This window comes from Cibotium barometz, chromosome 25, assembly GCF_041138505.1.
Source record: "Cibotium barometz isolate CiBa-2024 chromosome 25, ASM4113850v1, whole genome shotgun sequence".
Taxonomy (NCBI): Eukaryota; Viridiplantae; Streptophyta; class Polypodiopsida; order Cyatheales; family Cibotiaceae; genus Cibotium; species Cibotium barometz.
The window spans coordinates 31,758,407-31,784,061 of NC_141070.1; the positions used below are offsets into that span (position 1 = coordinate 31,758,407).

Consider the following 25,655-nt stretch of genomic DNA (forward strand, 5'->3'; position numbering starts at 1 on the left):
TTCAGTTCCTCTCTCCATCGTCGCGGGATCCACGGCCACTCGTGGTGTCCTTTTGCCGCTTGGCCCCCTCACTCTCATGCAAGAGGTGGGCTCGCACTTTGTCGGTGCCACCCGTTCACCGGTACGGGCAAAGCTTGCATGCCTATGGCCGAGAACCGCCTCCATGAGCGGATGGGGTGTAGTTAACCTCCTCCCACCATGTCCATCTCGTTGTCCTTCTACGGGAAGCCCGGCACGTGAGGAGGATGCCATGGTTGAAGATGGCTTGACTCTTGAGCCTTGAGGAATGAGAGAGAGAGAGAGAGAGAGAGAGAGAGAGAGAGAGAGAGAGAGAGAGAGAGAGAGGCCTAGAGCCTAGAGGGTTGGAAGTTGGAAGACTCAAGAGGCTTGAGGCCTGAGAGAGAGAAATGAAATGATATATTAACGTCTTCAGAAGGCCAAAATGACCTATGAGACCAAAAAGGTTACAACAATTGGTGGATCTGATACAATGTCTGTGTAAGAAAAGCTAAAAACAACTAAACAACTAACTGAAACTGAAACAAGTATGAGGAAAAGTAAGGTACTAGGAGCTCCTAATGGATAACATATGGGAGGAAAACTCCAGCAACAAAGGTAAGCATCATATATATCTGAGAGAGAGAGAGAGAGAAATGAAATGAAATGATATATTAACGTCTCTAAGAGGCCATAGTGGCCTATGAGACCAAAACTGAGAGTACATCTGAAGTTGGTGTCTCATCAAAGAGAACAACTAAATGAGACTAAAAAGTACAATAAACTGATTGTCCTACAGTTATAAGAACATATGTAAGACTCCGAGATGATACTGAGTAGAAAATACTGGAAAATACTGAAAAATGTATATCAGGTAGATCCATGTATGCTGATCAGTTGAAGTGTTGCCCTCTCCTTAGATCAAGTATCTCCGCCATGGGGCTATCTAGAATGGAGAGGTCGTAGAAGCGAGGTAGGCGCCTCCGATGCCGAGCAATAATGGCTCTGATCTGGTGATGGTGAGAATGCCAAGGTCGGGATCCTGGTGGGCGTGGCCGACGAGCACGACATAAGATAACTACTCTAACAGTGGTGATTCCCTAGGAGCGTGGTCGGTGCCCTGATGGCCCAATGGAGGAGGTATCAGCCTTCAGGAGCTGTGTGGGCTGGGTTGCTAGTGCTGGTGCTGAAGAAATCTGTCACGGTCCTCTGTCTAGGTACATCATGGCTCGGCCTCCTGTCTGCCAAGAGGGTCTCTCTCTGTCTCTCCTGAGCTCAAGTAGAAACAATCCCAGGCATCTCTGATCCTCAAACTCCATGACCCTGCGTAATGGCCCAAAACCCTCTCGGAAGAGGCAGTGATATCTCCCTCGGATCTCATAATAGACTGTACATCGGCAAATGTAGTGTTCCTCTGTCTCTACCTCCTGGTAGCATAGCTGACAAATGCGGTCATCCAAGATCTGATGCACATATCGCTCTGTCTCAATCCGCAGCTGGTGTGATGGGGTCCGGATCTGTCCAATGGCACAACGTATCCCATGTGATAGGTGTACATCCATGTACGTCGGGCGGGTGATAAAATCATCCGGTGGTGTAGAAAATGGCTCTTGTAATGAGCCGTTTTCGTGCCCAAGGGCTCAAGGGGACTAGTCCATGTCCTCTCTGTGTCCACTCTGATGATATCCATCCTGATCACGCGGTTTTGCTCTGAGCGGGTGAGATCCAAAAATGGACAATCCAGACTGTACTGAAAGGGTGGTAGTGCCTCTATCCGCAAACCATGTAGGTCAAACTATGATCTCATCTAAGCGTACCAACAATGAGTATCTCCATCCTCTACCAACTGTATGGATGAGGTCAATGCCAATCGGGAGTACCTTTGCTGAGGGAGCTCCCATAGCCGCTGTAAAAAGGTAACTGCCTGGAATAGGGCCTCGGTTACTACTGGTGGGGCACCTAGCTCAGCCTGAACAATCTCATGTGGTACTGACCGAATCATGCAGGCAATCATCATAATCTGTGGTCTCTCCATTTGCCTCCATCCCTCATCTTGCCTCTGAGATCTGTGATGTATACTGGGCTCCTAAATTGGAGCTCCGTATAGGAGGGTCGGTGTGACAAGCGTATCAAATAGCCACAATTTGGTGCGTGGCTCCTGAAACCGTATGTGTGCACACTGCCTCTCAAGTGCCCCCAAGGCTGCATGCCCTCGAGCTAAACCCGGTCCTGTGAAAGTAACTCCCAAGTAGACATATGACCTGACGTACTCTACCGGCTCCCCTCGGAAAGTGAACTGAGGCTCTGATCTCGTCACCCATGCCTGTGTGGTGTTAAACACCATAACCTTGGTTTTCCCAAGGTTCACTGTCAGATCTCTATCCGCACAGAAAGCCTGTAATGCATCCAGGTGTCTTTGTAATCCCTCCGGAGAGTCTGAGATTAGAACAATATCATCAGCATATAACAAGATGGGTATTAGCACCCCTGCGAGGCATGCCCCTGGGCCTCCCAATCTGTCTACATAATCAGAGACCGCATCAATGTACAGTCCAAAGAGGGTGGGCGATAGCGGGCATCCCTGCTTCACCCCTATCGTGCTGGTCACCCTATCAGATAGTCCGGCTGGAGCTCAGACTCTGCCTGTCGCGCAGACTCATACAAAGCATATATCCCGCACTGCATGTCCTCGGGTACCTCAATGTCATGCAATGTGTGCATAAGCTTGGCACGTGGTACGGTATCGAAGGCTTTGCGGAGGTCCACAAAGCAGCAGTATATCCTTCTCTTCTGTGTCTTGCCCTCTTCAATAAGTGCCCGAAGTGTCAGTATGTGATCCAAGGTAGACATCCTCTGCCATGATCTCCCGGTACATAGCCTCTTGAGTATCATTCAACTCTGTTTGCTCTGTGCCTGTACGTGCGTTAAAGTCTCCCAATAGTAATATGTGTCCCATGCTCGAAAACCTCATGATATCATCATATAGTGGTATATAGGGCGACTCTCCTGATGGTGCAAACCTGGAGTGGGCTGGGGGAAAGTAGCATACCGCCACATATAGCTCGCGGAGCCCCTCTCCATATTCGGACCCACATGTACCTTGCATCTGCATCTCTATGTACCACATGTATTTTGTCACGAAGCTCCTGCTTGTAAAGTATTGCCGGTACCTCCCACTGTGCGTGGCTGAGGGCGGAAAACTGATTCTCATCTATAACCCCGGACGTTAGGAAGCCTCTTGTTTGTGCACTGATGGGTCTCCGTATACATAGCATTATCACTGTGTCTGAAAGTATCCTCAGAGTATCCTGCATCTGTTCTAAGGGCTCCGTTGCAATTCCACACCGTGAATCGCAAGGTCTCATAGGCCGCGCACCATCAAGCGGGCCTCCTCTCCGTAATGATGACTCGGCCATCTCTATATACCGCCCATTTCCCCTCTTTCCTTGCCTCAAGCACACGCGGCATGTGTTCCTTCCGGTGTGCTATCTGTGCCGGTGTAAGGTCCTCATCCAAATAAATCTTTTCCCCCTTAAGGGCCATCCTTTTGGAGAGGAAGGCCTTCTTCTTCTCCAAGTCACCAAACCTGATGATCAATATCTTCGCCCTGGTTTCATCTCTGCCTACTCGCCATGCTCTAGTAATGGGTACATTAGTGGCTCCAATTTTTGTTGCAAGAGCTTTTGCATCCTCTTGGGGATTTCCCTTATCTTCCCACCCAACTACGCGTACATGTAAGGCACGTGCCCATCTCTTGGCTTCCTCTTCCAATGTAGCATTCATCACCTCTACTTTATTGATTGGTGTATCCTTTTGCTTTTTTACTACAATCCATGGGTTGACTTCCTCAATTTGTTTCTTTGTGGCACTGGCAATTTCAGCCCATGAATGCATTTCCTTCTCACCTGCAGCCACTTTTGCCTTTCATGATTCCAAAGTGTTTTGCATTTCTGTGATGTCTTTTTCGCGGTCAGCCATACATGTCTTCAAAGTGCCTTTGTACGATGCAACTGTTGTGCCAATCTCTCGGAGCATGTCATCCTTCCATTTCTGCATCTCTTTTTTCATTTCCGTGTACTTTAAGGCTTAGGCTGATTCCATCTCAACCCGTACTTGGGCTTGCATTTCTCCCTTCAATTGGGCATATATCTCTTCCTTCAGCGTTTCGTATATCACTTTCCTTTGGGCATAAACCTGCTTGGTCCATTCCTTTTCAAGCTCCTATCGCATGGTGTTCATCTCTGTCCTTATGTGCAGTTGTATCTCCTCATAAAGGGCCTCATCTCGTTGGCCATCTTCACAAGCCTTGGTGAGCTACGGGACATGATCCCTTCCCTTAGTCTTGTGCAGTAGGCATTTGGTGCCTTCGTGGGGGTGTGAAAGGCTGTCTCTCCATCTTGTCTCCATCTTGTTCTCCCTCTTGGGATTGAGACATGTTTTACGCTAGTTGCTGCCTTGGGGGCTTGAACAGGGGTCGGTTGGAAAAGCGAGAAGTATGCACAGAGCAGGCAGAGGCACGCAGGTGGGCAGGGTAGCCAAAGGCGCACAACGCAGGTGGGTAGCATAGACAGAGGCATGCATGCTACATGCTGAAGCGTAGGTGGGCAGCGCAGGCAGAGCAGCTAGAGGCGCACAAAGCAGGCAGCGAGGCACGCACAGAACAGAATAGGGGGGACTGCCTACGCATAGGCCACAGCGGCAAGGTGTGCAGTAGGCTAGAGCGGTAAGGGTGGGTGGGAAAAGAGAGTCTAGATAGTAGAGAGTAGGGCGGCGGGCCTTGTGTGAGAGGCTTGGAACTTGGAACTTGGAAGTTGGAAGCTATAAGAAGCTTGAAAGCTTGAAAGTTGTGTGTGCTTGTAGCCTTGTAGAGGCTTGTTCTTATATAGATAGGCAAGAGAGAGAGGCAAGCCTCAAGGGCAAGAGAGAGAGAGGGCCAAGCCTCAAGGGCCAAGGCCCAAGGACCAAGCCATCCCCAAACGGCCAAGTCAATAGCCATAAACGGCGAACGAAACGGCGAACGAAACGGCTAGGAGGGATGTGTGCATAGGCAGTCGGGCATGTTTCTAGCTAGTGCAAGTGCCACGTGGCAATCACCCATTGGACAACAAGTCGACAACAAATATACTGGTTGACCATCATTAATTGTGTATATATACACGTGTCTAGGAAGATGGGCAAAATCATCTGCATACTTCAATGCTAGGTGTCTACAGAGTGTTCCTCTACAGGCATGGACCGGCCAAGGGGATCCAAAGCAGAGCAGATTGTTAGAATTGACATCTTCATTCTCAGTCATCTCTTGTTCTTGAATTCCAATTGTAACACTTCTTTCTTGTACATAATACAGAGCAGTAGTTTAGGACGTGTTCCTTGGTAGGTAACGCACAATCATAGACTTGCTTTCTTTGAAGATATTTACCGAATGGACTGAATTTACTACATTTGGATCCAACAATGTAAGGGACCAAGAAAACTCTCTTTTTTTGGAAGAAATTTTCGCACCGCACCCATAACCTCAAAACACCCCACCACCCCCAAACTCCCCTCCCCCCCCCCCCCCCCCAATCCCCAATATCACATGATACTCTGGGTCCTTTCAAGTGAGGGTCAAACCTGGAACCTCTGCCATGGGACTCCAAAAGAAACTTATTTTAATGGGGGCGAGTGAGTGAGGTTGAGAACTGGTGTGTTGTTTTGGGATCAATGAGCTAGCTTGTAGCTAAAGAACAAAAAATATGGTCACAGCAAAGGAAAAACATTCTACAAGGACAAGAAAATGGAACACATGAAGTTATTTCACATGAAATTAAATAACTAAATAAATACAGACATGGGTGTGGGTGTGCATGTGCGTGTGTACGCTGGTTCATGATTTTTTGTAATTGTACGTTCTGGCACCATATCTACGGTCTATTAAGTTTGGCTAGAAGATATCATTTATGCAAACACTAGTTGTAATGAAATAACACATCTATCCCCAGTGCTCACCTGACTGACAGGTCTAGTCAATGCTGTTGAAGCTCTTTCTAATGTAGATCTCTCCTGCTCCGTGGTGTCTTATATTTAGCACAAATTGAGAGTTCTGGTTTGATAAACAGTGGGCCTAATTATTGGAGTAGCTTGTATTTCAATAAACAATTTGTAGACTTCATTGGTCAAGTCACGTCTCCTTGCATTTCAAAATTTCCAAAATTTCAAATGGTAAAGGAGTGGATTTGCATGTTAATTTGAGAGACAATAGCACACCTTTTTTTTGATGATTGATTGATTTGTCATGCCAACTTCTGCAGGTGCAACTTGTGGGCTATTGTAAAGCAAATGCACTTTTTCTTGTTTATGAGTTTGTGGAGAACGGCACATTGAGATATCATCTAGAGGCATTTCAAAGAAGAGGTAGGTTCAAATTCCAAAGTTTGAGAAATTTTATGGGTTAACATGAGTGCAGGTGTTCCCAGCCCTTCTGTGTGATGAGCTATGTGTAGAAGATTTTGTGAGAAGCATTATTTGGGTTTCACAGGAGCTGTTTGCCCTGACTCCCATAGCTCACGGTGAGCTATGATTGAGGCGAGGCCTCTAGTTTGGTGACAGTTAGTGTCAATTTTGCATCGTCTCAAGAAAGCATTTTTCTTGGTAGGCCCTACTAGTATGTGGTCTAGGTTTTGACAAACAGCATGCTCACAATGTCGGAGTTGCCTCAAAATCAAGAGTGCTTCCAAAGGATACATTGCTTGAGATTGCAGACCCACATTGTGTAATTTTTGGGTATAACCGCATAGCATCTGAGGCTCCCTTGCTGGACGGTTGCAACCTAAAACTGTCCGTTCACACGAGTTGTGGGCCAAGTTGTGGGCAGATGGGGACGATTCATGCTGCAAAATTTGACCACATCAAAGTCGTGAAGCGAGCGCTGGAGCTTCCCCATCTGTGCACCTGTTGCCTTCGCCATCACCCAACTCCCTCTCTCTTGTGCTCCCGTCCTTTGCCTTCCTCCTCCTCCGCCTTGTTGAGCCTACACCTTATCCCCGTTCCTACTCTGCGCTTCAGCCCGCCAGCCACCTTCGCTTGCCTCCACCCCTCTGCCCTATCCTTCCTTCGTCATGTGTTTTTAGCTTTCGGGTTGTTTTTCTCTCGAGTTTCGGCATCTTTTGGTCTTCACATCTCCGGGAGGACTCCACGGCAGCTGCTCCGTCATTCTTGACCGAGGCTTCTGTCTCTTGCCTTTCCTTCTCAAAAGCGTACCTCGAGCTCCTCGCTTGAACAGTCACCTCCTTGGAGGCCTCCACCTTGGTCTACAAGATTGTGGGTAGCCGCCTGGCGCACGGACAGCTCAGGGATCTTTTGTAGGCAAGCCTTATCCGCGAGCTTGAAAAGATCAATGATATTCATCCTTTGGGGTGTGGATACTACTAGGTCGAGACATCGGACAGAGTATGCAACCGAGCCCCGTTTGCAGTGTGCACGGCTCATAGATATATGAGTTCGTGAAATCTATTTTGGAAGCACAGACTTCGCTTTTGTGCATGGACCTATTTATTGGTATTTGGGTTATTCTATCGGAGCCCATAGCAATCTCTTTCGGACTCACGATGAACTTGACAAACAAGAGATAATCCATGATTGTTTGTTCTCATGTATTTTCGATGAGTGCTTATCCTTGTATGTGTATACAAGGAGAAGGGTGAATTGTTTGCGTGGAGTTGTTTTCAGGGAAACATTTTCAATGGTTGAAAAGTGTGGTATCTATGGTATACATGACTATCATATGGATTTATGGCTCCCTTCACTTGGATGTATTGGATTCATGGAGCACATGACAACTCATGGATCGAGGAATTTTTCTATGGATTTCTATTAACAGCCGAAATGCTTGTAAAACTATTGGTGGCGGAAATGCCTATAAACTATTTGTAGTAAAATGTTTATGGATTACCAGGACTATGCTTGTGAGTGATTCTTATCTTATGTTACACACTTGAGCCACCTCTTCTCCAAGGTGTGTGGTCAGAGTACCAACACAGGGAGTGTAAGTGGTACACTGAACTTGAGCCCACCTCTCCTCCAAGGTGTGTGGTCAAAGTACCAACACGGAGTGTAAGCGGTAGAATGGACTTTGAGTGAGCCCACCTCTTCTCCAAGGTGTGTGGTCAGAGAACCAACACGGAGTGTGAGTGGTAGAGTGAACTTGAGTCCACCTCTCCTTCAAGGTGTGTGGTTAGGGTACCAACATGGAGTGTAAGTGGTAGAGTGGACTTGAGACCACCTCTCCTCCAAGGTGTGTGGTCAGAGTACCAACATGGAGTGCAAGTGGTAGAATGGATATGATGCTTTGTTTTGGCAAGAACTTATGTCTTTGCCAAGGGTCATGTGGACTGACGCCTGGTTGGCAAGGGACTTGTGTCTACACCAAGGGTCATGTAGACTGCCATCTAGTGGGCAGGGGATTATGTCTACGCCAAGTGTTAGTAGATTGGAATGTGGACTTATGGGACTATTTTGTCTTGCCCATTATTTGGGACATGATAATGATATCTGGACTTATGGGACTGTTTTGTCTTGCCCATTTATTTGGGACATGGTTATGATATCTAGACTTATGGGATTGTTTTATCTTGCGCCTAGGGCTGTAGGAGGAAAACGCTGAGGTATGAGGGCTGGAAACTGCCATCGCTTATTCTCCTTGTGCTGAAGATGCCAAGCACTTGAATGCTCTACTGCTGAATATGATGAATGAATGAATGAATATGATGTTGATCTATTTATATGGACCAAAGGAGCCAGTCGGTTGGCTACAGAGCTGGCCGACTGCTCATGTCCATAATAAATGCATAAAAGATGTATAAAATGCTGAAAATGACGGAAAAATTACCAAAAAATTCATAGTAAATATTCTGATAAATACTAGATGATATTTGGGAGTTCTGCAATGATCTAGATGCAATGAATGAATGCTATGCAATATGCAGAGTGCTTTCTAATGCAAACCCTTAGGTTTTTGCTGACTCTACATCATGCATGAATGCGTCTCTTCAAGTGGGTTAAGGGACTTGGATTGATTGACTGACTTGCTATGGCTGAGAATGACCTACGTAGCTCGTGCCTGACTTATCCTGGACTGAGGATTACAATGGGGTCACGGCGTACGACAAATATCATTCTGAAAGATACTAGTATTGATACAATGTTGATGATAATGAGCCAGTTTGTCACCATGCCCTACAGTGCAGAGTGCATGTGACATAAGCTTAAGCAAATGGGAGACTTTCTCCTCAACCTCTCGAAAGAATACAGAAAAGAGACCCAATGGGAGTTATAATGACTACCTTTGACAGAATGTGTAAAGAGAATGTGGGGGACAGGGAGAGCTTCAAACCCTAGCAAGCAAACACACACACACAAGAGAGAGCAGGACACAAGAGAGATGGATAGCTGAATTTTCTTCTATCTTCTTCTTCTCTACTCAAATAACATAACATAAAGATAAGAGTACACACTACATAAGTTAATACTCAACTACTACAGCATACAAGGGTCGGTCCATAATGTGAACCCGACTAAATGAGCTGGCGCTATAACTATGCTAGTCTCTAGTAATCCAAAATGGTTGTCACATAGCCTGTCATCCCACTGGTCGCATATCACCCATAATCTCACCAACCATGCCAGTGGTGTAGATGTAGAAGCTATCACCGAGGTGGGTCATCAATGTCCGTCGTAGCACTAGTTGAGCTCGATATCTCAACACTCCTCCTCGAGCTCAACTCCACACACTGCACTCCAAGTAAGCTCCTGAACCTGTGGAGCTTCTCTGTGTCTAATGTCTTTGTGAAGATGTCAGCCACCTGATCCTCTGTGCAGGGACTAATCTATCACGGATTGATCGCTTCTATGTGGGCGACAAGTTCGGGGAGCGTGGTGGCTCCGTTGGCATTCTCGCTGGCACCTCTTTCTCAAACCATGCGCCAGTTATTTTGACTCTTGAGGAGAGGACACGGGAGACCAGCTTGCAGTTGAAGATCCCAGAGAGGATACTTACAGACCCTAGTCTTTTTGAGGACTCTGAGAGGATATGGCAGGATAGCCAGAGCTCTGACCTGGATGCAGCAGGCCAGTGTGCCCAGGGGCTCATCAAGCTCAGCTCTTTTTTGCACGCTACAGCCTTGACACGGCTGGGACAGACACGAGAGCGGGAGCGTCGCTTGAGACGTAGCCTTGCTTCGCTCCAGCGCCTTCAGGAGCAGCAGCCTACATGTGAGTGGGTGGCGTCCCAGCTGAGCCAGGCACGCCAGGAGGTTAGAGAGGCAGAGGAGCAGAGACACGAGTTTTACTATCATCGCCAGGCCTCTCAGTGGACTCAGCTTGGTGATAGAGTGACTGGGGGGTTTTTTGAGATCACCGGACCCCGCCATGCTCGAGCAGGAGTACACCAGCTCAGGAGGCAGGACGGATCGTTAGCCACACGGAGCTCGAGGAGATTAGAGCTATTGCCACTGAGTTCTACAGAGACCTGCTTTCAGCGGAGCCAGCCATGGAGGCACGTGATGCTTGCAGACAGACTGTGTGGGCCCATGTGTAGAGAGGAGGGTCACAGATCGTATGCGCACAGCTTTGGGTGAGCCCCTTTCAGAGGATGAGCTTGGTGAGGCTTTGAGGGCCCTCCCGCGTTATAGTTGCCCTGGGGAGGATGGATTGATGCCTGCCTTTTTTATGCGCTGTTGGGACCTTTTGGGGCCGGGCCTCCGCATGGGTTTTCAGCATGTTTTGGACACTGGGGTGATGCCACAGAGTTTTTCAGAGGGCTTGATCTTTCTTATCCCCAAGGGGGAGGGAGTGTCAGATGATATTCGGTAGTGGAGGCCTATTACGATCCTCAATACTGTCTACAAGGTCCTAGCAAAGGCCTTGAGTTTGAGGATCCAGCCCTTCCTTGGGGATTTGACTCATGCTACTTAGACAGGATTTGTCAAGGAGCGCAGTATCCTTGACAACATTTTCACCTTCTGGGAGGCGACGACCCGAGCTAGATTTCTCGGCAAGTACTTGGTCGTTATGCTTCTTGATTTTGAGAAGGCATACGATAGAGTTGACTGGGTTTTTCTGGAGGGCACTATGCTTCGCTTGGGTTTTGAGCCAGATTGGATTCGAGGGGTGGTGGCTCTATATTCCACAGCTTGTAGCCAGGTGTTGATGGCAGAAGGACGGGGGTCGAGTTTTGAGCTGACCAAATCAGTCCGTCCTCAGGGATGCCCTCTCGCTCCGTTCCTTTTTCTTTTCTTTGCAGAGGCTATGAGCATGTATCTGACAGCAGAGGAGGTTGGTTTGAGAGGACTCCAGCTTCCAGTCCGGAGTGAGGACTTGCTTGATTCTGAGTTTGCTGATGACACAGGATTGTTTTTGCATGGCCAGGAGGCCAATCTACAGAGGGCAGAGCAATCTCTACAGGTTTTTGGTGTGGCTTCGGGAGCATTGATCAATTGGCGCAAGACAGTGGCTTTTTGGATCAGTAGCGTCCCCACTCCGGCATGGAGCCCAGACCCGGGTTTTAGATGGATTCCTCCTGGCACAGCAGTGCGGTATCTGGGATGCCAGATTGGACTTGATTTGTCACCTGAGCAGCAGATCGCCCCGCTTCTTCTGAGCATTTGGAAGATGCTTTTATATTGGAGTACAGCTCGGCTTTCCTTGGCTAGGAGGGTGGTGGTGACAAATCAGGTGCTTTTAACCTTTTTGCTCCATAGCATAACCAATGAAGATGCATTTCTCTGCCTTTGGATCCAACTTTATTCTCACTTCATCAGGAACATGTACATATACAATACACCCAAACACTTTCAAGTGAGACACATCCTGTCTTATGCTTGTAAACTTCTGTTCAGGAGTCATACCGAGTCATACCATGAACAGCTGCAGTGAGTGTCCTGTTCATAATGTACACAGCAGTTGCTACTTCTTCTGCCGAAAAGTAATGTGGCATATTCTTTTCAACCATCAAGGCATGTGCCACTTCTTCAATGTTCCTGTTTTTCCTTTCTGCAACACCATTCTGGTTGCGGAGTGTACCTGCACGTAAACTGTCTCTTGATTCCCTGCTTTCTCAGGAAATCACTTAACTCATTGGAGAAATATTCTCCCCCACCATCTGATCTTAGGCATTTTATTTGCATGCCTTTTCTCTTCTCGACTAAGGCTTTAAATTTCTGAAAGTGAGTAAACACCTTATTTTTCTCCTTCATGAAATAAACCCACACTTTCCTAGTGTGGTTATCAATGAATGTAACATAGTACCTGCAACCTGCAATTGTTGCAGTCTTAGTCGGTCCCCATACATCTGAATGTATGACATCCAATGGCCTTGCATTAATATGCTTTTCATGTGGGAAAGCATGTTTGGCCTGCTTACCAAGTTGGCATGCTTCACATATCTTATGCATACTGTCAACCTTAAACTTTGGCAAACCTACAACAATATTTTGGGCTTGCATAGACTTCAGTCGCTGTACGTTCACATGACCAATGCGCTTGTGCCATATGTCAATATCTGCAATGACACCTGTTCCATGCGCAAAATGGCTGTCTTTATCTCAGGCATGTTTACATCCAAAGTAAACATCCTGCCATTTCTGTTACCCTTTGCAACCAAGCGACACTTATTTTTGAAGTCTTCCACAAAACATCCTTGAGGATTAAATCTCACTTGCAGACCTGCTCAACAGAAACCAGGTTCTTTGTTATATTCGGAACACGAAGTACATCAGCCAAGTACTTCATTTTGCCATCCTGCATAGACAATGGCACTTTACCAACATGCACAATGGGATGCGCAGTATCATCACCTGTTTCTACATACCTAGTTTTTCCATTTTCTGCATATCTCTAAACCACTCAGCATGACTGGTCATGGGTTAGAGGCGCCAGAATCCGCATACCATATATCTTGAGATCTTGACACATCCCCTGTTATGGAACTAAGCATATGCTGCATCACAAACAACTGCTCACTTCTGTCATCACCTCCATGTTTGCTAGATGATGCATAGTTGCCTTGCTGTAACTTCCCACTTTTAACATCATTCTGCTTTCTGTAGAAGTCCTTTGCCATGTGTCGTAGTTTGCCATAGTAATAGCACTCTATGCTATTTACATTTTGATTTCTTTGCCAACCACCTCGGCCTCTTTGGCTCCCCCTGCCTCTAGACTGGCCTCTTTCACTTGTGTATGATTGCTGCTGTGAATCATTGAACTGTTGTTGTCCAGAATTCTAATTTCTTTGTCGGCCACCATCTTGGCCTCGATCACAGCCTCTACCTCTGCCTCTACCTGAATTAGAGTAGAAGGCCTATTCCGATGTGTTCTTGCTTTGTGAAGAAGAATCCTCACCTAAAGCCTTTTCTTCTATGATCAGCATAGATATCAAGTCCCGAAAGTTGGGAATATTCTCCCTAACTGCAATGGAGGTCTTGAATGGCTTGTACTCTTTGCCAAGCCCATTCAGACAGACACTCACCAAATCATCATCCTCCACTGATACATTGATAGACCCAAGGGATTCAACAATGCCCTTGATCTTTAAGGCATATTCATTGATGGATATGCTTTTCTTTTCCACAGTATGCAACTCTTGCTTTAACTGCAACTTCCTTGCCTTTGTGTTAGTCTAGAATATCTGAACCAGATTCTGCCATGCAACTACTAGAGTGTTTGCATCTTGTATGTGTCCTATCATAGTGTCTGTGACACTAATTGAAAGCCAATACATGACTTTTATTGCACCTTGATTCCAATCCTTGAATGCCTTTATATCTGCAAGAGTGGCATTCTCCTCAGATAGCTCTGGAGGCTCCTCATTGTCTCCTTCTACATAATACCAAAATCCTTTATCCATTAGGAAATTGGTCATTTTGAAATTCCAGGCATGGAAGTTATTCTTATCCAGCTTTTCACTAACAATCTGATTAATTCCGTCAGACATGTTTTCCTGCAGCAATCAAATAACCTACAAATAGACAACTTCTGTATGCAACTTGTAATACAGCAGTATCTCCTGTAACTGCTGTAGCAGCAGCGGTACTTCAGCACAGCCTGTGTGTCACCAAATGTGACCAGAGTACATGTACATACACCCAGTATCAACAATACATGTGTAAACCAGATTTCGAGCACAAACAGTTCTCTACTAGAACTTCTTGGAAAATTGCCGAAAATACTCTGCAGTGACGAAACGGGGCCTGTAACGCACCCGAAATGTGAATCTGGCTGGAAAATTTCTATCCAGTAGGACTTTATATCTGCCCTATAGCTCCGCTCCCGCGAATACAGCTCCTCAATCGGCTCCCAGAGCTACCGAGGGGGTGTTGTACCTAAACCAAGAAGGGGAAAGAGATGATGGTGCTCTTACCCGTGTAGTACCGCTTCCTTCCGTGCTTGTTCTTGCCTCTTGCTTGCCTTCTTAGCTCTCACACGAACCAGATTCTGGTACATCATACTATAAAAGAGAATGTGGGGGAGAGAGAGAGCTTCAAACCCTAGCAAGCAAACACACACACACAAGAGAGAGCAAGACACAAGAGAGAGATGGATAGCTGAATTTTCTTCTATCTTCTTCCTCTCTACTCAAACAACATAACATAAAGATAAGAGTACACACTATATGGGTTAGTACTCAACTACTACAACATACAAGGGTCGGTCCATAATGTGAACCCGACTAAATAAGTGGGCGTTATAACTATGCTAGTCTCTAGTAATCCAAAATGGCTGTCACACAGCCTGTCATCCCACTGGCCGCATATCACCCATAATCTCACCAACCATGCGAGTAGTGTAGATACGGAAGCTATCACCCGGGCGGGTCATCAATGTCCGCCATAGCACTAGTTGAGCTCGATATCTCAACAATGTCTACGAGTTGAGATATTTTTCGAGATGAAGTTTATGGGTGGGAACCATCTCTTAAATTGGGACATGTGTTCAATCTCTCCCACCTCCTGCCCATTTTCATCTTTAACAAGCCCTACCAATTTCCTACCTCGTTTATCCTCTGTTAACTTAAATAGGTATCTATCAGGCTTCTTTCTGGAAGTGTAGGTTCTCCTTCTAAAGGCCCCAAGGCTATAGTTTGCAAGCTTATCATCTTCCTCTTTAAGACTTCTTAATTGGCATTTAGTATAAATTTAGGCTAGTCATCAAAGTCAATTCAACATTGACCGCATATGGGAACCGGTTACTGCCCTACAAGGCAAACAAGCCCATCACATCTTGGGGTAGCTAGTATGTACCAATGGGCCGGGGCTAGCACATGCAAGGAATGTTTTTCTTTCTCCTCTCTATCCAACAAGGTAGCCTCACCTTCACTCCGGAATGAAAAGTGGGCCTTGCTCTGCTAACAAAAATGGAAACTTGTACAACGGCAGTGCTTGTCTCAGATTTCCAGATGTACACCCAGGGTCGGGAGAGACTGGATGCCGAGCACATGTTTTTTGTTCACAGAGGCTAATATTAGGGCACCATCTTTCCCTCTTATTGCAGCCATTGTCAGAGCATGGAGAAGCATGATATATTTTTTGCGACAAAGGCTTCCTATGTCTTTGGACGAGGCTGACCGACAACCTATTATGTGGAACGAGTGTAGGCATATGCTCACTTATGGTAGTGCTATGTGTGAACAGGGTTTAACCAAGGGCACTTTTTCCCATGTGGTTTTTCCCCTTGGATATCAAGTGTGAAAGGACACTCTACATATAATATTTTGTACTTCTATATTATATGGATGTGACACACATGCAAGCGTTGACTTGCATTTTGTGGCTACCACACTTTTGGCTCTCTCTCTGTCTCTCTCTCATTTCTGTGTAAGCTTCTCCATCCTGCACCTAACCCTAATGTGCAGGTTTGTGTGTGTGTGAGTGTGAGTCCAACACCAACAATTGGTATATAAGAGCTGGGAGCTGCCTGTGGAGTTCTATCCTTGAAATTATGCCGTCCAAAACTGCGAATTTCCGTTGCCTGCGAAATTCTGTCCGTCACCTGCAGAAATCCGTCGACGGAGCTAGTCCGTCCGTCGACAGAACTGTCCGCCCCTTCCGCCCAGCCCGGCTGGCGGCACTAGTGTAGCTAGCACCGCCGCTTAGCACCTCCCGGCCGGCGGCACTAGTGCAGCCAGCACCGCCGCCGCCCCTCCCGGCTAGCGGCACTACTCCAGCCAGCAGGGCCGCCGCCGCCCAGAAGCACCTCCCGTCCGCCGTCGTCCGTCCCTGTACCATTCCAGCCACCACTGCTCCGCGCCCAGAGCCTCTGTCCGCCACCACAGCTCACAGCAGACAACTCCCGTCCGTTTTCGCCTCCAATGCCCTGCACATCGGTACTGCCCCTCCACGTGCAGGTACTTGTGCTCCAAGAAACTTAAATATTCAAATTAAGTAAACAAATAAAAGGGGGAAAAGCTTTGCAGGCACTCTACTCTAGATTCTCGCCAGGAAAATTTGCAAGTTGCAGATGGTCCAGGGTTCAGGCAATTTGGGGCATTTCTCAATTTGAGGCCAAATTGAAAAATTGGACATGTTGCTTTGCTTGCAATTTGGGGGTTTTTCAAATTGAGGTCAAAATTAGCAAATTGAGTCTCTTTCAATTGTAGAAATTTGGGGCTTTTGTGAAAATTGGCCAATTAACTTCACATTGAAGCGATTGGAGTGCATAAAAATTGGGGCTTTTCAGATTGGAGCATGTAATTGGGCATTACAGCTGTGATTTGTTGCATATGTATACACATTTTGTGTAATTGGACAATTTAGTGCAAGTTTATACTTGCTTCAATTTGCAGGCAAACATTTGCACAGGACATTTGGTTGCTTGGCAGTGCACATTGGTGCTTGGTTTGCTTGCAGGTATATTTTGTTGACATGGCTCAGAATGCTACAGATGTATTTGGTGTGCTCACCCAGGAGGACAAGTTGGATGGATCTAACTACTCCCTCTGGAGTTTCATGATCCGTAATTTGCTGGTAGCCAAAGGGCTTTGGGGCATCGTGTGTGGTGATGACACACGCCCACTTACCATACAGCCAGCCACGCCTCAAAGGGAAGGTACTCAAAGAGCTCCTGAAGTAGAACTTGCTCCCACACAAGAGCAGAAGAGATGGGACTCTAGGGATGCACAGGCCATGTCATTGATAGCCCTTTCAGTGAAAAGGACTATTATTCCGCACATTCGTTCTTGCAAGACATCAAAGCTTGCATGGGACACATTCGAAGCAATGTATCAGGTACGCAACGAGGCAAGAGGTGCCTACTTGAAGAGGCAATTGGATCTTCTTTCTATGGATGAGGGTGATTCCATGGCAGATCATCTCACCAAAGTGGAAGATTTGCAGGAACAATTACTCAACATTGATGAGGTTATCCTAGACAGACAGCTAGTCACCAACACTCTTCATTCTTTACCACCTTCCTACTTGGGCTTTCACACCTCTCTCAACCTCTCTATGAGAGGAGGTGGTGATCCCGTCACTTTTGAAGAGCTGGTGGGTTTACTCTTGCAGGAACAGCAAACTTAGCGAGTGGTGGAGACAAGGCATTTACAGCCAAAGATAAGGGTAAAGCAAAGAGCTTTAAGCATGGGGGACAACAGTCTAGCAAGGCTTGTCATGGACAGCCCTCTTCTGGTGGTGAAAAGTCTGACAAAGGGGATGCAAACAAGCCCAAAAAGAAGGGCAAATGTCACTACTGCCATAAGCCAGGACACTACATCAGTGAATGTAGGAAGCGGATTGCAAAAGAGAAAAGAAAAGAAGTAGGCAATGCAGTAGCAGACTCTTCTGATGACAAAGCACAGCAATCAGCTAATGTAATTCAGGAAGAGTACACTTTTTTGGTCACATGCACTAGTGACACACCAAGTGCTTTAGACAATGATATGTCTTGCATTGCATCTGACAGACAGGATGTATCATGGTATTTTGATAGTGGTGCTTCGAGCCACATCACTTCATGCAAAGATGTATTTCAGCACTTGGTTTATGCTTCAAATGGCCGCACTGTATCATGTGCAGATCATACCACATATCTAGTAAAGGGAATTGGCAATGTCATACTTATTGCAGTCAATGGTGCCAATATATGTATGAAAAATGTATTGTATGTTCCAGGCATAAAGAAAAATCTGCTCTCCGTCTCAGCCATAAACGACCAAGATTTAAAGGTTGAATTTGAAGATGGGAAGTGTTTCGTAAAAGACCCATCAAAGGGTTATGAAATATTCACTTTTGGAACACGATACAAAGGCTTGTATAAGCTAGACAGCTATGACAAGCGTACTTATGATGCAAATACAGTGTGGCTGCCCACACTCCTGCTATGCATGATGCAGAGCTATGGGATGCTCCTTTTGGGCATGTAAATTTTCAGAGTTTGATGCTTTTGCAGAAGCATCATATGGTTGATAATATGCTGCAACTTGAGTCTCAACCAAGACATGTATGTGAGGGGTGTATTTTGGGAAAGATGCAACGAAAACCATTCCCCAAAGATGGAGGTGTTAGAGCTGAAAGTAAATTACAGCTCATACATAGTGATGTATGTGGTCCAATGCGGACACCATCCATAGGGGGGCATCTTTACTTCGTCACATTCATTGATGACTACTCCAGGTTTGCTTGGGTTTACCCTTTGAAAGCGAAAGCAGAGGTGTTTGCATGCTTTCGATATTTTGTAGCAATGGCTGAAAATATGTGTGCCAAACACTCCGCACCTGTTTAACAGGGCACTAGCCGAGGGTTTGCCTGCGGAGTGGACGATGCACACCATTGTGCCGATTCACAAAACAGGGGATATGCTCGATCCAAGCAACTACAGGACCGTTATGGTTTGTCACGTGTTGGCCAAACTCTATGGTGCGGTGTTGGAGCAAGAGCTTAGCTTATATGGTGAGCGAACAGGTTTACGCTCATCAGGGCAGGCAAGCTTCAGGAGAGCTTTCTCTACCACTGACCATGTATTCACTTTGAGATGTATGATTGATCAGGCCAGAGTGAGGAAGAGAAAGCTCTATTGCTGCTTTGTGGATTTCCGCAAGGCATTTGACACAGTACCACGAGAGAGACTCTTTCAGCGTCTGCAGTCTCTTGGCATACCAGCAGATATGACATGGGGCATCTATGCATTATATGAGCAGGTTTTTGGGCGAGTCAGATGTCCAGGAGGTATGTCCGAGACTATTGCTAGCACCATTGGTGTGAAGCAAGGATGCCCACTTTCCCCCACGCTATTTGGGTTATACATTGATGAGGTGGCTGACTTCATTACACGGGGAGGCGGAGATGGAGTTGATTTAGCACGTACCTCAGTACATATTATGCTTTATGCTGATGATATTGTATTAGTGTCTGAGTCCCCAGGTGGTCTATAGCAGCATCTACATGCACTCGATGATTTCTGCACACAGAGGGGTCTTACTGTGAACCTTGGGAAAACCAAGGTTATGGTCTTTAATACATCGAGACAGGGCAGGAGTCAGCTGACATTCACTCTCGCAGGACGCCAGGTGGAGGTGGTGACATCATACGTGTACCTAGGGGTTACCTTCTCTGTAGCAGCCACACGCTTCACCATGGGTTCAGCAGCCAGAGCTAGGTTGACACGGGGATATGCAGCATTGGCTATGCTAGAGAGACAGTGCCACGAGGCGCATTTTCAGGAGCCCTGGACGAAGGGGTGGCTATTTGACACATTAGTCACACCGGCATTGATGTATGGAGCAGCGGTATGGGCGCTAGGCCTTGCTACCCATTGGTGGACACAGATAGAGAGACCACATGTCCTCATGATGGCACGCATGATACGTAGCAAACCGTCAGCACCTCATGACATTATCCGAGCAGAGTTTGTGCTGCGCCTCCTATGATGGTAGAGGCCATATTTCAGACTCTATGCCTGCTAGACAGATTCAGAGAGATGCCACAGGACAGTTTGTCATACAGAGCTTTTGAGGCATCTAGACAGCTGGCTGAGGTTGGAGACAGAGGATCATGGTATGCACAGGTCACACATTGGTTCTCACAGCATGGCCTAGACATGGATCATCTACCACCATTCCAATATGATAGGGATGCACCACATATCCGTCTCTCTCATAGTGAGAGGAACAGAGTATTGAGATAGGACCTATGGCAGCTCTATATACGAGAGACATGAATATCGCCTACACTGCCTCTTCCACCGAAGATGCTATACTACAGAGATCACTTCATGAGTATCATTGATGATGGATTTATAGAGAGGCCTAGATACATGGAGGGCTTTTTACCACATGGCTCCCGAGTGGCTATTGGTCAGCTTAGAATTTCATCACACCGATTGGAGATTGAGACTGGCAAAGCAGCACGGATCCCCCGAGAGGAGAGGGTATGCAGATTGTGCAGAGAGGAGGTGGAGAGTGAGGAGCATTATGTATGATGCAGATGCAGAGCATATACAGCCATCAGTGAGAGATATCCCATTTTATTCAGAGAGCCACGTTCCCTACGCCAGATCTTTGAGGCAGCAGACCAGCGCATACTGGGGAGATTCAATCTAGACATATAGCGCCACAGAGAGACATCATTACAGGCTCAGACAGCTCCAGAGGGGAGACGACAGACACAGATTACTACATTTTTTCAGAGATCCATCCCACTCCCAGCCCCTACACGGCAGGGAATTACTCTCTAGAGAGCAGAGACACTCAAAGCCCGCAGGAGATAGAGGACACTTGGCTTTCGGACACCACGCCTATACCAGAGAGAGATGACAGAGATCAGAGCTCAGTTTCACAGAGAGGGTGCGGAGCGACTGGCTCGCTTCAGAGCACACCCAGGCATGTTCTTCAGGGAGCTGTGGACACCCCTTTCATTGATGTATACCATTTTATACCCCCAGTATGGTACAGGATGTAGCTAGCTAGGTTGCATATCATGATTGTATACTGCATGCATATAGCTTTGCATTCTCCTAGTAGTTGAGCTCCATCCCCTCCCCCGCTCATTGTACTTATCGCACACCCAGATTCAGCTTTTTAGTTCAGTACTTTTTCATTTTGTTGGGATGATTGAGGATACCCCATACAGGTGGTACACCGATTTGTCTCATAGGCCGAGTTCGGTCTTTTGAAAGACGTTAATAAAATCTTTCTTTCTTTCTTTCTTTCTTTCTCTCTCATTTCTGGTTGAGCTTCTCCATCCTGCACCTAACCCTAATGTGCAGGTTTGTGTGTGTGTGAGTGTGTGTGTAACACCAACAACGAGTTCATTAGGGATGAGGCTGGTCGGCCACTTGGTGCATCTCGTTATATGCAATGGTCAAGATGGGAGAGATGCGCATACACAGTTCTTGCTCGGAAGACCTTTAAGAGTCTTCCGGAGGATCGGAGAGTTGCATCCACTCAGCATCTTAGGGGCTCTCGCATTCGTATTGATCATATTGATGCAGCTATTCCGCATGAGTGGCTTTCTGGGACCTTTCACGGAGACTATCATCCGAGTTGGCTGGGAGTTTTTTCGAGGATAAGCATACCTTTGCAGGTCATTGCTCTCCCGGGCCAAGAGGATACAGATTGCCTCATTTACTCTATCATACCTGGTGGGAGATTGAGGAGATGTAGTATGGAGGAGATCATCGCAAATACTAGGCTTAATCCAGTGAGGATTGTTGGTCGCTCGGGGAAGCATTGGTTCATTGACCCTTCTCCTCAGATAGTGACTCATGGCTCTTGGTGTTTGTGGCTTTATGGTGGCAGTCCTATTAGATATCTTCAATGGGATCCAGGAGAGTGGGAGTGGATTGATGCCTTCGATCCTTTGAAAAGCCTTCTTTTTTCAGTTTCACTGTTCGGAATGCCAGGCTTCTCCTCACTCGACAGATGCATAGGATCCCTACTCTCCGGCCTCATTGGTAGAGCTATGATATTTCTCCAGTGATATAGTCAGATATTAGCATAGACTTTGGCACTCATACAGAAGGAGCCAGATCTCTCATCTCTTTTGGTTATTCTTACATGGTGGTCTCCCCACCAATCAGTGGAGATTAGTTTTCGGTGTAGCACCTTCCTGTCCTAGATGTGCGAAAGATTCTGAGTCTCCGTACAACATTGTCTATGGGGATGCAGCATTGCACAGCAGATTTGGGGTCCTGTAGCCCAACTTATGGGCAAATTGAGTGTCCGAGCCATGCATGTGACTTGGGGGACAGTTGCTTGGCTCTCCCAGTCCGGTCTGCAGCTTTTTTATGAGGGCAGTGGTACATTGCCCAGCATGGTTTATTGCACGATGTTCCTCACTCTGATTATACACCCCTAGACAGAGGATTGACACCAGTTGGGAGATTATTGCCTGTATTACAGCATGGTAGATCTGGAGAGCTAGATGCACGGAGGCTATTGAGGGTGTCCAGATTTTTGGGTCTCAGTGCATTAGTACTATATGGGGTGATATCATCCACACTCTTATGGCTACTTGGGCTCGCATTCAGGGGCCCTCTCGTTCTGCGTAGGCGAAGCGTGTGATATTTATGCGGAAATGGGACCATGGCATCTTCTTTTCCTCTAGTACCACAGGTCTTACATGGCATCATGATGCTCCTCAGTGGTTGAAATCACCTTACATATTGGGGTGATTCTATTCTTTTCCGGCTTATACTTGTGATTGTTGTATGTTTTTCTCATACTTAATAGAAGTCTCTTTCTGAAAAAAATAAAATAAAAAAAATAAATTTGTGAGCTTGTAGTGGGATAGGTCCGTGTCAGTAGTGGTAACTCCCCATCCACGAGCTTTGACTTTTTGCCAAGAAATGAGGGCACCCGAAGCAAAACCCCTAAGATGGGGGCTTCAAACTCCCAGCCACATTCATGTGTGAGAAGCTCTGTGTCCCTCTAGGTCATCATTAACAAGCCATGTGGTTCAGGAATACAGAGGGGATACCCAATTTCGGGGCTACATGTACCTCAACAGTCCAGTTCATACTAACATGGTTCACACCAGCACCAAGTACACCATGAGCAGTCGCACAAGGATCCACATCACAGTTCATAGCAGTACCAACTATATCTCTACAATGGTAGATTTGCCCTTTGGGGCTCGTTGCAATCATCTCAAACCACACAAACAAGATGGGGCCTCCATATAGCAACTTCCATGAAACCCAAACCATGTGTAGACCCTTTTTTTGTTCAAACCTAGAGCTGAATGTAAGGTTGTTGACAATTATTAAAATTTAGGCAAGCATCATTTTCCAAAGTCTAGTAGGAAAGTGTCAAATATAGAGGTTTGTACATAAGAGGTATGACAAGCATCATTTTCTGAAGCTAGTAGGAAAGTGTCAAATATAGAGGTATGTACATAAGAGGTATGATAACATACATACACAAGATCATCCATCTTATCAGGATGGTCATTACAGTCGATGCGACATTGGCCACATGTGAACCTCCCTAAAAGCCAAACAAGCCCATCACATCCTGAAGTAGCTAGTATGCACCAATGAGTAGGGCTAGTAAATGCAAGGAGTGTGTTTCTTCGTCCTCTTTTCCAACAAGGGCTTCATCAGCCTCATTCTTGGTTCCTCCACACAAAAATCTTCACCTTTGGAACGAAAAGTCAGCCTCGCTCTGCTGACAAAAATGGAGACCTGTAGCAGCAGCAGCAGCCACAGCCACCATGGAAGCATTGGAGCTTCTAGCTGACTCAGGCTCAGGAAAAATCTCCAGTACCACTGATTTTCTGCTTATGGACGGCCTCGATTCTTCCTCAGCTGTACTGACACTTGAGCTTCCACTTGAAGCCGACAAGGCTTGTGCTGCTCCTGTTGCAGCAGTAGTAGCTATATCCACAGCCCCTTCCCATACAAGCACACAAAAAGTCAATGGCTGCCCTGCCTGTCTGTTCATGGAGAGCTTCTGGCTTATGGATACTGTGTCATGGCATCGGATGGAGCCCGATGATGACACCATTGTAGGTGTGATCTTCTCTTCTCCTATTCTAGATATGACTAGAAACTTCCCAGCTATTTGAGCACCAAGGTGTATCATCTTAAGGCCAGCTTGTTCCACAACTGTGCCATCTTCAACAAAGGAGACATAACAAAAGATCTGAATAGAATAACGTAAAGAAATTAGGTTTCAATCTTCGTCTCTTGCAATAGACACAGTGAGTGCCAAGCATTTCAAAGCTTTAAAACTTATGCAGAACCCACGTGCATGCACGTGCGCACACACAGATGCTGATGATGATGCATCTATTAAGATCATAGCCAATCCCATAGAAAGAAAAAGAGAGATGATGATAATGATGAATTTTTTAACATCGTACCCAAGTCAGTGGACGACTTATTATCCAAACGAAAACACGAGAGAGAGAGAGAGAGAGAGAGAGAGAGAGAGAGAGAGAGAGAGAGAGATTTATTAACGTCTTCCAAAAGACCGAACTCGGCCTATGAGACAAATCAGTGTACCTGTGTGGGGTATCCTCCGTCATCCCAACAAAATGAAAAAGTACTGAACTAAAAAAAAAGCTGAATTTGGGTGTGCAATAAGTACAATGAGTGGGGGGGAGGGGATGGAGCTCTACTACTAGGAGAATGCAAAGCTATATGCATGGAGTATACAATCATGATATGCAACCTAGCTAGCTCCATCCTGTACCATACTGGGGGTATAAAATGGTATACATCAATGAAGGGGGTGTCCACAACTCCCTGAAAAACATGCCTGGGTCTGCTCTGAAGCGAGCTAGTCGCTCCGCACCCTCTCTGTGAAACTGAGCTCTGATCTCTGTCATCTCTCTATGGTATAGGCGTGGTGTCCGAAAGCCAGGTGTCCTCTGTCTCCTGTGGGCTCTAAGTGTCTCTGCTCTCTGGAGAGTAATTCCCTGCTGTGTAGGGGCTGGGAGTGGGATGGATCTCTGAAAAAATGTAGTAATCTGTGTCTGTCGTCTCCCCTCTGGAGCTGTCTGAGCTTGTAATGATGTCTCTCTGTGACGCTGTATGTCTAGAATGAATCTCCCCAGTATGTGCTGGTCTGCTGCCTCAAAGATCTGGCGTAGGGAATGTGGCTCTCTGAATAAAATGGGATCTCTCTCTCTCATGGCTGTATATGCTCTGCATTTGCATACATAATGCTCCTCACTCTCCACCTTCTCTCTGCACAATTTGCATACCCTGTCCTCTCGGGGGATCCGTGCTGCTCTACTAGTCTCGATCTCCAATCGATGTGATGAAACTCTAAGCTGACCAATAGCCACTCGGGAGCCGTGTGGTAAAAAGCCCTCCATGTATCTAGGCCTCTCTTTTTTTTTTTTTTTTTTTCCGGGAAAAAGATCCTTCTATTAGTTAATGAGAAAACGCCATAAGGCTACAAAGCTACCTCGCAAGGAGGGATAAAAACACAGTGAACTCCTGAGCTCCACCCCCGTGGCTGGCCGCTCTCTGGGGGGGGCTACCTAGTAGTACATATGGGAGGTGAGAAAAGCCAGACTGGAGGCCTTAGTGCCAAGTGACATCCTCGCCCCTCGCGGTGAGGAAAGGGCCAGGCTGCCAAGTGCGGAGGAAAGCCTTGCGGCGCCCTCTCATGCGATCCGAGTTGCCCTGGAGTTTCCCCCAGTGTCCTCTCAAGGTGTGAATGATGTCCACCCAGAGGGCCTGTA

The 25,655-nt window shown here is 46.6% G+C and overlaps 1 protein-coding gene across 1 annotated transcript in view; it reads left to right on the top strand.

Annotated features, from left to right (window-relative positions):
- Positions 1-25,655, top strand: part of LOC147624474 (chitin elicitor receptor kinase 1-like) — a 124,418-nt gene that overhangs the window by 68,051 nt on the left and 30,712 nt on the right. Inside the window, exon 6 of the mRNA XM_086819475.1 lies at positions 6,288-6,390. Coding sequence (XP_086675601.1) covers positions 6,288-6,390 — 103 coding nt within the window. The remainder of the gene's footprint in view (positions 1-6,287; positions 6,391-25,655) is intronic.